This window comes from Falco cherrug, chromosome 2 (genome assembly GCF_023634085.1).
Source record: "Falco cherrug isolate bFalChe1 chromosome 2, bFalChe1.pri, whole genome shotgun sequence".
Taxonomy (NCBI): Eukaryota; Metazoa; Chordata; class Aves; order Falconiformes; family Falconidae; genus Falco; species Falco cherrug.
Genome location: NC_073698.1, coordinates 71,755,920 through 71,768,952, shown reverse-complemented (window position 1 = coordinate 71,768,952; position 13,033 = coordinate 71,755,920). Strand labels below are relative to the sequence as shown.

Below are 13,033 nucleotides of genomic sequence, written 5' to 3'. Positions count from 1 at the left end.
TGCGTTCCTCAGAAGACGCCACTTCAGCTGTAGCAGAAATTCTTCCCACTTTGTTTTAGTTTCTGTCTCTCTCTCTTTTCTATGTCTGAACCCCCTGTGATTGAGTTTGCTTCAGCATAAGACTGGTTCTTTGTCAAAATCAGTTAAATGACGGACAAGCCAGAGAGGAAAATGAAAAAGACAATGTTCTGATAAGTGATTCTGACCTCAGCATCTAAGTCGGGTTATGTTCATTTTGTCAGGTAAACCCTCAGTACCACTCCCCAGTGCAAGAGCTCAGTGATGTATTGCATGGTGTGATAAAATACTTCTTCCCTGATTCTCAAGCCAGTCTTTCTACTACAGTCTGGTGACTGATAGTGGCAGTACTGCAAACGCATCAGTTAGGAGCAGACCTCTCCTCTTCTCCTGTCACTGCCTCCTCTTCTATATCTCCATTAGCACTGACAATGATGAAGAAAACTGGATTTTGTTGCAAAATTTTGAGTGGCTCCTCATTTCACTCCCACTGTCTTCAACAACTTCTGTCCTTTAGCAAAGACTGAGTGTGCTTTGTTCCAGCTCCTTCTGAAAGGAGATGATGGGTGCATCTACATAGCATTTTAGCACAGATCGGGACTGTGAAGTGAATCATTTGAGCATTCCCACTGACTGTGCTTTGGTTCGCATCTCAGAGCAGTCTCAGAGTACGTGAACTCAATTCCTTCCACACAAAACTATGGTGGAAGATACACCCCAGTGGCATATGAATGTGGTCCAACCGCTAATGAGCATCTAGTCTCTATGGGACCAGATTAGAACATTTCCTAAGGGGGAAAAAAACACCAAAATGCATATGGAGTGGATATCAGGTCCTCAGCAACTGCAGTTTTGCTCTACAGACCAGCCTCAGTGCTTGCTAACTCAGACATAGCCAATGAACCCCCGCTCACTGCAAGGGCTTCTTTCATGTGTAGGCTTGGCAGGTGTATTCTTCCACATGTATTTTCATCGATCCAAGGGCAGTCCTTTTGCTTCTTCACACATAATGCTTGCCTTTGCAGTTCAGACTTTCCCATTTTTGAGGTGGCCTTTAAAATCATTTATTGGCAATGCTAAGGAAGAAAAGAATATCACTGTGCTTATATTATTGAACAAAATTTGATCAGCAGCATCCGTCTTAACTGTCCAGTGGCCCAGAAGCTAGAACATTCACCAAAGTAGTAGAAACAGTCATGAAATTTAGTCCCTGAACTAAAACATTCAAAGCCTCATCTTTTACAGGGATAATTTTACTGGGACAGAAAGACTGTTGGAAAAAGAGCAAGAGTGAGAATGAGCAATGACAAAGCCACCTAAAGAGAGCAGAGAATCGGATTCTGTCCCTTACACCATTGAACATTGATTTATTTTATCCAGTAATTAATTCATGAATTACTGGGTTATTTATGAAATAACAGTACTTCAAAGATAAAAGCCAAACACTAGGCCACAGAGTCATGTTAACTCTTTCCCTCTCTCCATGACTTAACTATTTGCTGAAAAATGGAACATTTCAAACAATAGAGAAGAAAACCTTACCCTGATGTCCTGTAGTCTGGGCTGATCTCCGGGGATACATCCCTGGGATTTTGCTGGATGGAGAATCTGCAGGTTCTGACTGGGTGCTTTGCTTTAGCGAAGTGCCCAGACTCCTTCCTGCCATTCCTTGAAATAATCTGTTTGCTTTTTGAATTGAATGTTTAGGAGCCTAATTTCAGGGTAAAAGTCATAGTGGCTAATTTTGGAGCAGAACAAGGAGTCTGTTTCTGTGCCCATTTTTTTTCCTATTGGCCACATTAAATGGCTCCCCAAAAGTCTTTGCTTCCATTATTTTCATAAGCACTCTTCACTGGGCAGGACTTTTCTGTGTCTTACCTCCAGACTGTTGTCACAACAGCTTTGTTCTGAGTCTTTCCTGTGGACAAAAACCGAAGTGCCATTTTCACTGTAAATGCCACATCACTGAGAAGTCAAGATATTTTTCTCTTTCATGAAATGCATTGATCATTTATAATTTTTAACATCTTTCAGTTGCTGCTAAGCCTAATTAAATCCAGAGTCCCAAGGAATAAATGCTCCATAACCCCCTAACTACTTTCTTGTCCCATCAGCTCCAACCTTGATTATCTTTAAACCATCCACAAATAAATGGAAATGATTGCTCTGAAAGATCAAGAAGACAAATACTTAAATGAAGTGATAAAATTTGACAGACTTTACAGCACTGTTGATTCATTCCTACCTCAGATGTGTTTCCAAAGTACCAGCATAGCGCATTAATCAGAAGTAGTGTTCTCTAAAATATTTTATTTCTGTTATAAAACCAACAAGCTATTTAAGAAAACTTATTAGTGCTTAAATGCACTTTTAAACCACGTTAAATTCTTCATAAGAAATATTATCTTCAGTGTTAATACTTTCTTTCAGCACTTAGGGGGAGAGAACTGAGTTGGTACCCTTCCCCAAGTTCACTTTCTCTGAAATCTTTGAAAGAAGTCTTCAATACTGCCATCCATAGCACTGAAAAAAATCAGGATCCAGACCCCTAAAATAACTTTTAAATATATCTATAGCTACATAGATGTATGTATTTATTTGACTTTTCATTTTTGAGCCCTTGAGTCACATATGCTTCATGTCACAATTCTCAAGCTTTCATCATAAGCCTTATTAGTTTTTAAAGGAAAGCTAAGATTTTCACTTACTTTATAATCATAGTAAATATGGCACTACTAAAAAATCCAAATATTGGAAGACTTGAAATTACAAGACTTGGCAACACTCAGTTTTTCTACATTTTTCCTCATTACTTACAGGGATTTACATTGGTTTTAAAACTGAGCCTGATCCTTATTTTATTTGAAGCTTCATTATTAACTGCAACAGCAACAAGGTCAGGACGTTTGCCAAGGATTGTGCTCGTCTTTCTTTTCAATACTTTGTTGAGGAGAGGTGAAAGGCCATCCGTGCTTTCTCACCTGTAAACCACACCACAGCATTCCCCAAGCATCCAACCTTTTGCCAGTAGTTTCTCTAAGGGAAGAGGATATATAGAAGGAGAAACAGGTGGTAAGACAACAAATGTGTAAAAAGACACTGCTTTTCTCCGTTGGCTGGTGAAACGTTGTGCTCTGTGACGGCACAGCGGCCAGTGATAGCAATGTAACCAGAACCAGGAGGTGGCTAAGGGTGTGTTGGGTAGAGCATGGTGAAGAGCTCTGGCACTGAGAGGGAGCTGGCTCTGGAACCAAAGGCAACATAGCCAAGCCAGCATGCTTGTTTCCATGCCAATTAGTCCTGCTGAAAGGACTAATTAACCTGGAAGGAGGTTAACAATAGTAACAACCGTGCTGTCTCTACCCCAGCCAATGTTTCACACTAAGTTAAGCGCACCCAGAAGCTCAGGGGCAACACAACAGAGAGCCGAGACCGCTCCCGGAGCAGGAGCACCCCTTGGGCACCAGTGCAGTGTCCCGTCCCCACCGGCCCAGGTAACACGCCTCGCTAGCCACGCTTCGAAGCCCGGGCAGGTTTCGCCTGGCACAACACGGCCACTAGGTCTGTGCTGATGGCGTCCCCACAGGCACGGCTGAAGGGAGCCGCGGGCACCTGCACACCCACCCCGCCGCACCGGCCCCCGGGCCCTGCGGGGGTCAGGGCGAGGCCCCGGCCCGGCTCCCGCACCCTGGGCACCGCTCCCGGGACGCCCAAGGGGCAGGCGGCCCCGCACGCCGCAGGCCGAGGGGCCGGGCAGGGCGTCCCGCACCGGGGCTGAGGCCAGGCCCGCGCCCCCTCACCCGGCCCGGCCCCGGGCAGGCCCCTCCCACCCGGCTCCAGGGGCGTCCCGGCGGCCGGCGCCGACCCCGCAGCCCCCGCGCCCACGCCGGGGATCCCTCGGTGCTCCCGAAGAAAAGGAGCCGGCTGCCAGGGGGCACCCCCGCCTCAGGGCGGATGCCGCGGGGCCGGTGCGGTGGCCGGCGGGGCGGGCGTGCCCCGAGGCGGTGCCCGGGGAGCCACCGCCCCCTGCCGCCGGCCCCGGCCAGCCCCGCTCCGCTCGGTGCCCCTCCTCGGGCTCTCCGCCGGAGGGACGGCGGCCCCCTCCATTCCCCTCCCCTCCCGCTCCCGGGAAGGCGGCAGGGCGTGCGGGGACGGCGGGCGCGGGGGAAGCCGGCGGCCGGGCTCCGGCGGAGGGCGGCTTCCTCCTGGGCTCGGCGGCGTCGGGCCGCGGGGTGGGCGCAGCGGGTGCGCGGACGGCTCCCGCGGGCCGGGCAGCGGTGTTTGGGATATTCTGGGGGGGGAGGGCGAGGGAGGGGGGGAGGACGGGGACTGCCGCCCCCGCCTCTTCAGCGGCAGCCGGGGCAGCCGGATCGCGGCGGCGGCGGCGGCTGCTGCTGCGCGGCGGGAGCGCGGAGCAGAGGGATGTGGGGCTTTGGGGGAGGCAGGATCTTCGGGATCTTCTCCGCTCCCGTCCTGGTGGCCGTGGTCTGCTGCGCCCAGAGGTAGGAGCCAGCGTGCCCCGGCGGCGGCGGCGCGGGATGCGTTTGGCCAGGGGAGCAAGCTGATGCGCTCCCCCCCGCCCCCCCGCTCCCGCCGTCGCCCCCGGCCCCCCGCACCCCGTCCTCTGCCTCCCCCGCCCGACACCCCCCGTCTCTCTCGCTCCCACAGTGTGAACGATCCCGGCAACATGTCCTTCGTGAAAGAAACTGTGGATAAATTGTTGAAGGGCTACGACATCCGCCTCCGGCCGGATTTCGGAGGTGAGTCGCCCTGCCCGGGCTCCCCCCCTGCTCTCCCCGGGGCTGCCGGCGTTCCCGCACGGCGCAGCCGGCTCCCGGCGCCCCCGCTGCCGCGGTCCCTCTCGCCGCCAGGTCTCGGAGCGGAGGCGGGTAACGGGTCTCGTCTGCCCGCAGGTCCGCCCGTCTGCGTGGGGATGAACATCGACATCGCCAGCATCGACATGGTTTCCGAAGTCAACATGGTGAGTAGCGGGGGGGCCCGGCCGGGGCTGGGGCTGCCGCCCGGCGGGTCACAGCCGCCCGTTCCCCGTCCCTCCCCTCGCATCAAGCCGCCGCTACCTCGGCGGGCGGCGGCCGAGCAACGCGGGGCGCCGAGCGCTGCCCTTTCCGCCTGAAAACTTTTATTTCCCCGGGGACGCGCTCCCCCCCGCCGCTTCCCCCTCTGGCTGCCGGCGGCCGCCTCCGCGGGTGTGCGCGGCCCGGCCGAGCCCGGGGGTGCCGGGCCGCCTGACTCCCCCGCCGCCCTCTCCTCCCGTTACCTCCCGGGCGCCGCCGGCCGGAGCTCGCTGGGGCTCGGCCGGGCCGCCGGCACCCGGCGCGGCCTCGCAGGCGGCGGGGCGCGGAGCGGAGCGGGCCGGCGGCGGCGGGGTTCCCGGGGCCGGCGGCGGGGCCGAAGGGCCGTGGCTGTCGGCATCTCCCCGCTTCGTGCGCCGTTCGGGGGGAAAAGCCCCGAACAAGCCAGCCCCGCTTGTCGGTGGATGAACTCTGAGATGTGCGAGTGTGTTCATTTCTGTGGAACACCCAGCGCGGGCGCGATTGTGTGTGGACTTGGGAGGAATTGTAATGTCGCTCGGCAGAGTGACACTGTTGGGGGCTGCCGGGCTCACGGAGGAGAGGGGACGTGTGCAGGGTGCTTCGGTGGTTTGGTCCCCTCGTCTGTGTAGTTTGGTGGTTTGGGGTTAGAAGCTGAAATTGCTGTTTCTTGCCCTGATCCTAAATGTGAGGTGGGTTTTTCATGTTCCTCAGCAAATTAGTCCTTCCCTCTGTATCGCAGATTTTTCCTTCTGCAAACCTGAGGTAAAAAGACCAGCCTACTCTGCAGTGCTGTAGTTACAATTATGGTGTTAAAAATAATAATCTGCACGTTTGGAAGCTGAGCTCTCTTTTAGTAGGTATGACATGACACCCTACTACCCTTCCTTCAATGCACTGCTGTGGTGTTACAAGCTGGCATAGCTTGCCCTTATAGATGATCTGTGTATTTTTATTAATCCTGCCCCTTCTTTCACCTGCTTGACACAGAATTCCGGAGACAGAAACTTTTGCCCTGCTTCCGATCTTTTGAAAAGGGGTTTTAACAGAGATACAATTACCTGGTTGCAGTTAAATGTGCCACCAACGTCTGCCTTGCTACTCATTCAGGATGGACAAATGAGAGAGTTTGTTCTTACAAGAGTTTATTTTAAGCTTCCTGCAACTTCAGGCAGCTGCAGAGACACCTCCTGTATTCCACATACCTTTCTGTACCTGTAGGATTGAGTCTCAAAAAAAATGGAAGCTGAGTCTTTGAAGAGTAATTGAAAAGTCTGACTTCACTATCCCCACCGCCACCTTCCCCACCTTTGGCTATGCTCCAGGCTTCAGGAAGCACTACATTGTGCATTGAATTAATATATGAAACTTTGTGTATGTGAAGTGCCACACAGGCAATAAATATCAGAGAAAGGTAGACTGAGACTGGAAAAAAAATGAGGGGATGTGTGCTGGGTTTTGCAAGCCATTGTGTCCTGTCCCCCCCTCCCCAGCTGTGGGAAAGCCTGTTAGGTTTAAATAACAACTTGCCCAACCCACTGGCAGGGGTATAAGGAAAAGAAAGTAATTACACTGTTCTTTATGCTGCTAGACTGAGTAATTAGATCTTGAATGGTACAGGAGCAACTGAAGAGGATGGGTGCCATCCCTGTCTTCTGGACAGTGAGCCGGCATACTAATGACTTAAGTTTCTAGTAGCCCCTGTTTGTTGCCAGAGCTGTAAAGAAGCTTTTTTCCCCATGCCCTCTCCTGGGGCAATGCAAAGTCTGAAAAATACCAATACAGATCTTGCAACAGAAACAAGTGTGTGTTTCTGAAGGGGGCTGGTGAAGTACTGTTGTTACAAAAGCTGTATTAATTTACTTCAGGAAAAATGAGCAGAAAGGGCTTCTGGTTGGTGAACAACTTACTACAACTGGAGTTTCATCTGTGCTGGTCTCTCCTCCCTCTGAAAAAAGTCATCTTTGACTAAGCACAGCTATATTCAAGAACTGCTTGAGTTGATTACGTCCACTTATTTTAGGTAACTTTGAACTTACCTGCAAAGATTCTTGAGTAAATATCAAGAAACGGTGAATAAGGATGAACAGAAGGCGCTTTTCAAGATTACTGAAGTATATACCTCCTAAGATAGTAATTTGGAGAGGAAAAAAAGGCACAGTTAGTTTGAAGACATGAGGCATTGCTGTTGAACCTCATGCTGGTTACCACCTAAACTTTTAATCTTTGACATATTCTTTCATTTAATCCCAAGCAGATATGAGCACTGACCTTTAGCCTCATCAACTATTGAAATGTCTTACGACAGTTTCTCTCTATGAACTGTGGTAGTATGGACATTAATTCCTTTGATTTAAATCTAGGCGTTAGTGTAACCTTTTATAAATTAGCTTGTTAAAATTCATCTCTATATTAAAAATAAAATAACCAGAGAATTAACATTCTTCAATTTTATGAATATAAATAAAAAGTTATTACAGCAAGTTTTATTATACTGCCTTCTAGGCAGCCTGTAATGTAGCTTTCAGTGATATGATGACAATTCTTTGTAACAAGAATTACAGCTTGTGTCATACTCTTTTCTATTCTTAATCAAACTGTAGGCTTATGTATAATATATTCCTGTATGAATCTTCAGTTACTAGTTAGTCATTTGGCTTTACAGAATTTTAAAAATTTATTTGTGTATTTTTAGTCTTTCTGTTGAAAATTAATAATAATCCTTTCCCTTCCATACATACAGGCTATTTTTTAGGATAGACTTATTGAATAGTAACATGCATATTTCTCAGATTACTTGGAACCATTAACATTTTTCTTTACTTTTGATGCTGAAATAGTAAGCTGGATCAGGAGGACTGATGCAAGTATCAGGACTGCACAGCATCAAATTGTTTTACTGAAGAGTTTTAAAAAAGCAGTTTCTATTTGATCTCATAACATCTTGCATATATTGAGTAGCATTATTGAAATTGTTACTGTGCTACACTATTTACATTATACTGAAAATACTGAACATTTATGAAGTAAAAAGAATATGCTTTGATATTTATGCTTTGAGTTAACATATTTGGTAGCAAGAACGAGTTAATGAAGTTGCATGTGAGAAGTGCATGGTTCAAGGAAGGGCTGCAGTCTGTTAATGACTTGCACACCCCCCCACACACATATATATATATATGCATATATATATATATATTTCCATAGTCCTTTACATCTCTGCTTTGCCTGTGCATGCTTTCCCATTATTATTTGCCTATTTCACAAATTATACCTGTAATTGGGTACTTAACCACCTACCTATTCTTGTGCATACCTCCAATAATTGCATTTTAAACTGCTGTAAATGCCTGTAAAATGTACAGTAATGTACGTTTCCAAACAAAGTACTAATCAATAATAACAGATGTAATACTGAGAAAATACTGTAAGTCATCTTACAAATAAAGAGTATCAAAGATTACTGTTGTCAGATTTCAATAATTTAGCTTTATAATTTATCGTTTTACATGATATGGGTTGATTGTGTTCTGTACTTTCTGTGTTTTAGAGGTATGTTTTGCTTAGATGATGTGAATTAACAAAGATACACTTCTCGTGCTTTTTACTAGTCTGTCAGCCTATTTCCAATCAGGCAGGATCCACATTTTGTGATTTTTTTTTTTTATAGTCTCATTCTTGTTCAGCATTTGGTCTGTGAATCAAATACGTTAGTTCCAGGCAGATAATTTTCAAGCACCCAAATACTCCCGTAGCTTTTTATCCTTAGGAAGTTAAATAATCAATACATTGAATCTCCCAAATAACCCCCTCTTTAAACCTATCATTATAGCTGAAAGACTGAGGTGCTGTGCATTCATTTTACCATCATTTTAGAATGTGTTTTATAGTTTATGGGAGGTAAAGCTATAAAGCAGATAGAGAAAACAAGTGGATCGGTGCAAAAATGAACCTTTCCTTAGAGATAATGTTTTGTAGAGAATAGTATGGTCTCCTGTAAGTAAGGAAACTTGCACTACTGCTCTCTGAAGTGCTCTCTGCGTTCTCTTTGTGTATGGAGGAGACTTCAGAGCTGTTCATCCAGGGCTTTTCAAAGGCTCTAATTTCAATAAAATTAAACCAGCAAAACCCAGGAGGCATCATTGTCTATATAGTCATCCTGCTGTTCTGAGAATACTGTACTCAGAAAATTAGTTTAACATAAAGTCAGGCCATAAAACTTACGAGTTGTTGTTTCTGAAAAAAGATGTAATCTGTTCTATGGTAACGCTGTAATTTTTTATTTTTACATATGTTCCATTATAAAAATGCAAGTATGCATATGGACTTCATTGGGTGCCTGCTGATTTTCAAAGCAGTTTTGACATCTTTCTGACAAACCGTGTTTTAGTTGCTGCGCTAAGGTCAACTAAAGTTCTTACTCACTGAGAGCAAGTATTGTTTACTTTCCTTACATAGTGATGCATAAATAATTATTTTTAGGTCAATTAATTCATACTTCACCTGAAGTACTGAAAGTGCAGAACCTTCATACTTCGGTTGATGAGATTTGTCACATCTCACTTTAGATGTCTAAAAAACAGAGGTGGGATTCAGTTTATGTAAATTGAGATGTATACAATTAGATGTCTAAATAAGAGCTGGATTTCTAAGTTCTACAACCACAGTTAACGGAGGTCTGAAACAGAATGTGGCTGCTTAGGCAAAGGCGTTTACTGTCATTTTGGTTTCATGGTATCATACTTGCTCTCTTATTTCCAGTCCAGATTGGTACAAATTGCAGCCATGTCTGTGTGCTCTGTGCACGTGTGTTAGACATAGCATCAGCTCCTGAAGTTTAAACAACTGGGTCTTATTGTCAATAGAGGTAATGGGAATACAGAGAGCTATTTATCTTAAAATAGAGAAGACACTTTAATAGTGCTTCTTAGGTATTTTGGGCACCTCAGGGTAGCCCTTTTGGACTCCAGCTGTCTCTCCAGAAGGGTAGGGGACTTCCATAGATCCTGTTACATGTTCCTGTAGACCCAGCCCTGTGCTGGGGTCCTGCATAATCCAGGGCATCCAAAATAGCACCAGACACCATTGCTTAGGGAAGTGAATTGTTCCCTAGGTGTCCAGCCAAAGCTCATCCTCCAGGCTGCCTCTGGAATCAGGAGGAGGAGACAGGCACTATTTTGTGAGGTGTACCTTAGATATCTGCGTGGGGTTTTTTTAAGATGGACGGATTTGGCTTTTGGGAGGTGTCCGTCTTTCCTGAATAGCTATGGAGAGAGCCAAGGCAACTTGGTTAGTCTTTGAGTAGCGACAGCGAGGTGCAATGAAATGTAACCTATGGTTCCCATCATAAATGTAGCTTATACTGCCTGCTGTAAACAGCTGCTTTCTAAACACTTTGCAAATAGAATCTCGAAGTTACCTCATGCAGGAAATCATAACTGAGTTGTGACATATTTTGCTTTGAAGATTCAGATGGAGGAATTAAATGAGTTGTACTAATAGAGTGATTACATAATCATTTTTATTGCAAACACAAGTTTTCTAGCTAGAAGAAGATTCATGTGTGCAGTGCTTATAACTTGATTGCAAATCACAAGAGTATAAAATAGAATATATAACTTTATATATTGATTTTTGCTTTTATGTATTTTACAATTTAATGTGCATGGGGAGACTAGTAGATCATACTAAATAGATATGGCAGATAGACCTTATACATAATTTTGTGTATGTGTGTGTATATATATATGTATGTATTTCATAGATAACATAAGGGAAGAAAAAGGAGGAAGAGGAAAGAAATACTGCCCAAGGAGGGAAGCATCTCCTGAGGCCAGCATAGCCCTGCAAACAGTGCTGTCACTGTGCCGGTGAGGAGCCAGCAGCCATCTACTAGGAGACAGCAGCAACGGGTGCTGCTCCTGGAGGACAGTCTATCTGAGCAGGTTACCTGTTCTCTAGTTGCCGGCTGGCAACAAGGGCAGCTTTACTTCTAATCCTCTGTCTTGGACCCATCCATTTTTCTTCCTCAGGACAGTACCCATGAGCTCCCCCAGCCTGCCTCACTCTCGCTCCACTCGGTCGTGTTTTGTAGTTCCCGTTGACAGAGAGAGAGGAGTGCTTGTAGCAGACAGCGTGACAGGAGAATGACTCCTCTTTGGTCAAGGGAATTGATGACAGGCTTCTGCTTATCTGCAGAGGAAAGTGGCTGCTGTGAAGGGGAAGAAATACCTGCTTATGCAGAGACAAGGAGATAGTTAATGTCGCTGGGAGGTGGCAGTAGGCTTTTTAAGAGCCAGCTCCAGCTGCCAGCATTGAATCATCCAGACCTGGATGATGAAATAGATACGATCTGTGATGACATCAAACTGGAGTAATTGCAAACATTTCAGGGGACAAAAAGGAAACTGGAAATGATGTTTACAGATTGGAGGAATGGCCCTAAATGAAGAAGGGGCAAGCACAAAGTGCTACATTTTGTAAGGAAGGAAGAATCCAGTATTTACAATGATGAAGAATTGGCTAAGCAGCAGTGCAGGAAAAAAGGATGTGGAAGTTTTGCTGGATCAGAGTCTAAAGCAAGTGAAAAAGGTAATCCAAGTCACAGCTGAAATACAATTGAAAAAGGACACTTACTCTCGAGTACGTAGATAGAAGTGTCATTCACAAGACACGGGTTTCTCTGTCCGCCATTAGTGAAGCCTGAGCAAGAACGCTGTGTCCAGTGTTTTTGCACTGGCTTTCAGGGAGATGGAAGCAAACAGGAGTAGTAGAGAAAGGAAACAAATGTTTCTAATTAAAATAATGACAAAACAGGGTGTATGCAGCAGTGTTCAAGTAAATGGGTTTGTTTGGCACTGAAAAATAGGATGGAGAGAGGACATAAATTTCACAGTATGTAGGAAGCTGATGGTGAGGGGATGATGATCAGCAGTTCTTCAGAAACATTTGAAGTAAGACCTGAAGAAATTAATTAATTGATTTCAGATCAGTTTTCAGCTAGCTACATGTGTTGTAGCATCTTGTTTGTTGCAGGTTTTCAAGAAGAGACCAAAAAAATACCTCTCCTGGTGGTGTTGCTCTTGCCTCTGGAGAGGCTGGGCTAACTGATGGTTTGAGATCTTTTCCAGCACTGTGTTTCTGTGAATCTGTGCTATGATTTGATTATTATTTCTGTCAGGGCTCCCCTGAGTTGTGCACGCAAGTGTGTCTTGGTGTGGTTTCAGATGCACCTGTTGGTCTCTGCAGAATCTCTGCAGGTCTCTGCAGCATCTCTGATGCTGCAGAAGATCAAGTTTCCCATAGGACATTTGTAGTATATGCCAGTGTCAGAAGGACATGCCATGCCATCTGACATCTGACATGTCATTAGTTACCAACATCATGTTCTTGGTATCTTTGCATTGATGGTAACAGCTGGTGCATGTATGTCCTTCCAAATATACTGGTCATAAAGAAAGAGTTATAAAGTACAAGGTCAGGAGTCTGTGCATATAATCATTAAGTAAATATTTACTTCTATGGACAGCATTTCATCATGCCTAAGTAATAGAAGTACACTAATTTAAGTGGTGTAGGAGTGGAAAATTCACAAAAACTTTATGGATTTATACCTACTCTGTGACTAGGAGTTTTTTCCATTCCTTTGAAGACAGAAGAAAGAGAGAAGGGGAAGAGTGATGTTTATATGAAGATTTCTGTTCATGCATTGGGTGCTTCTTCAGATAATTTAATGTCTGTAGTCATACAAAAAGCTTAGAAATTTGATAAAAGCACAGCAGACAATCTCATACTTGGCAGAATACAACATATAAATGTACAAGAACACCCATGACACATCTGACTAAAGGTTCACCCAGCCAAGTGTCCAGGCTCTGATACTGGTCAGTAGTGGATGCTTAGGGAAGAATAAAATAAGTTAATACTTGTTTAATGTACTCTTGCCACCTCCCATGATTTGTGAC

The 13,033-nt window shown here is 45.7% G+C and overlaps 1 protein-coding gene across 3 annotated transcripts in view; it reads left to right on the top strand.

Moving 5' to 3' along the window:
• Positions 1–13,033, top strand: part of GABRB3 (gamma-aminobutyric acid type A receptor subunit beta3) — a 199,960-nt gene that overhangs the window by 79,634 nt on the left and 107,293 nt on the right. The window contains exons 1-3 of one of the 3 annotated variants that reach the window (XM_055702726.1): positions 4,074–4,263; positions 4,687–4,778; positions 4,932–4,999. In XM_055702726.1, the coding sequence (XP_055558701.1) occupies positions 4,706–4,778; positions 4,932–4,999 (141 nt within the window). In that variant the 5' untranslated portion in view covers positions 4,074–4,263; positions 4,687–4,705. Of the gene's footprint in view, positions 1–4,073; positions 4,264–4,340; positions 4,521–4,686; positions 4,779–4,931; positions 5,000–13,033 lie in introns of those variants that run through there. The other 2 variants (XM_055702725.1, XM_055702724.1) reach the window with 2 other exon arrangements.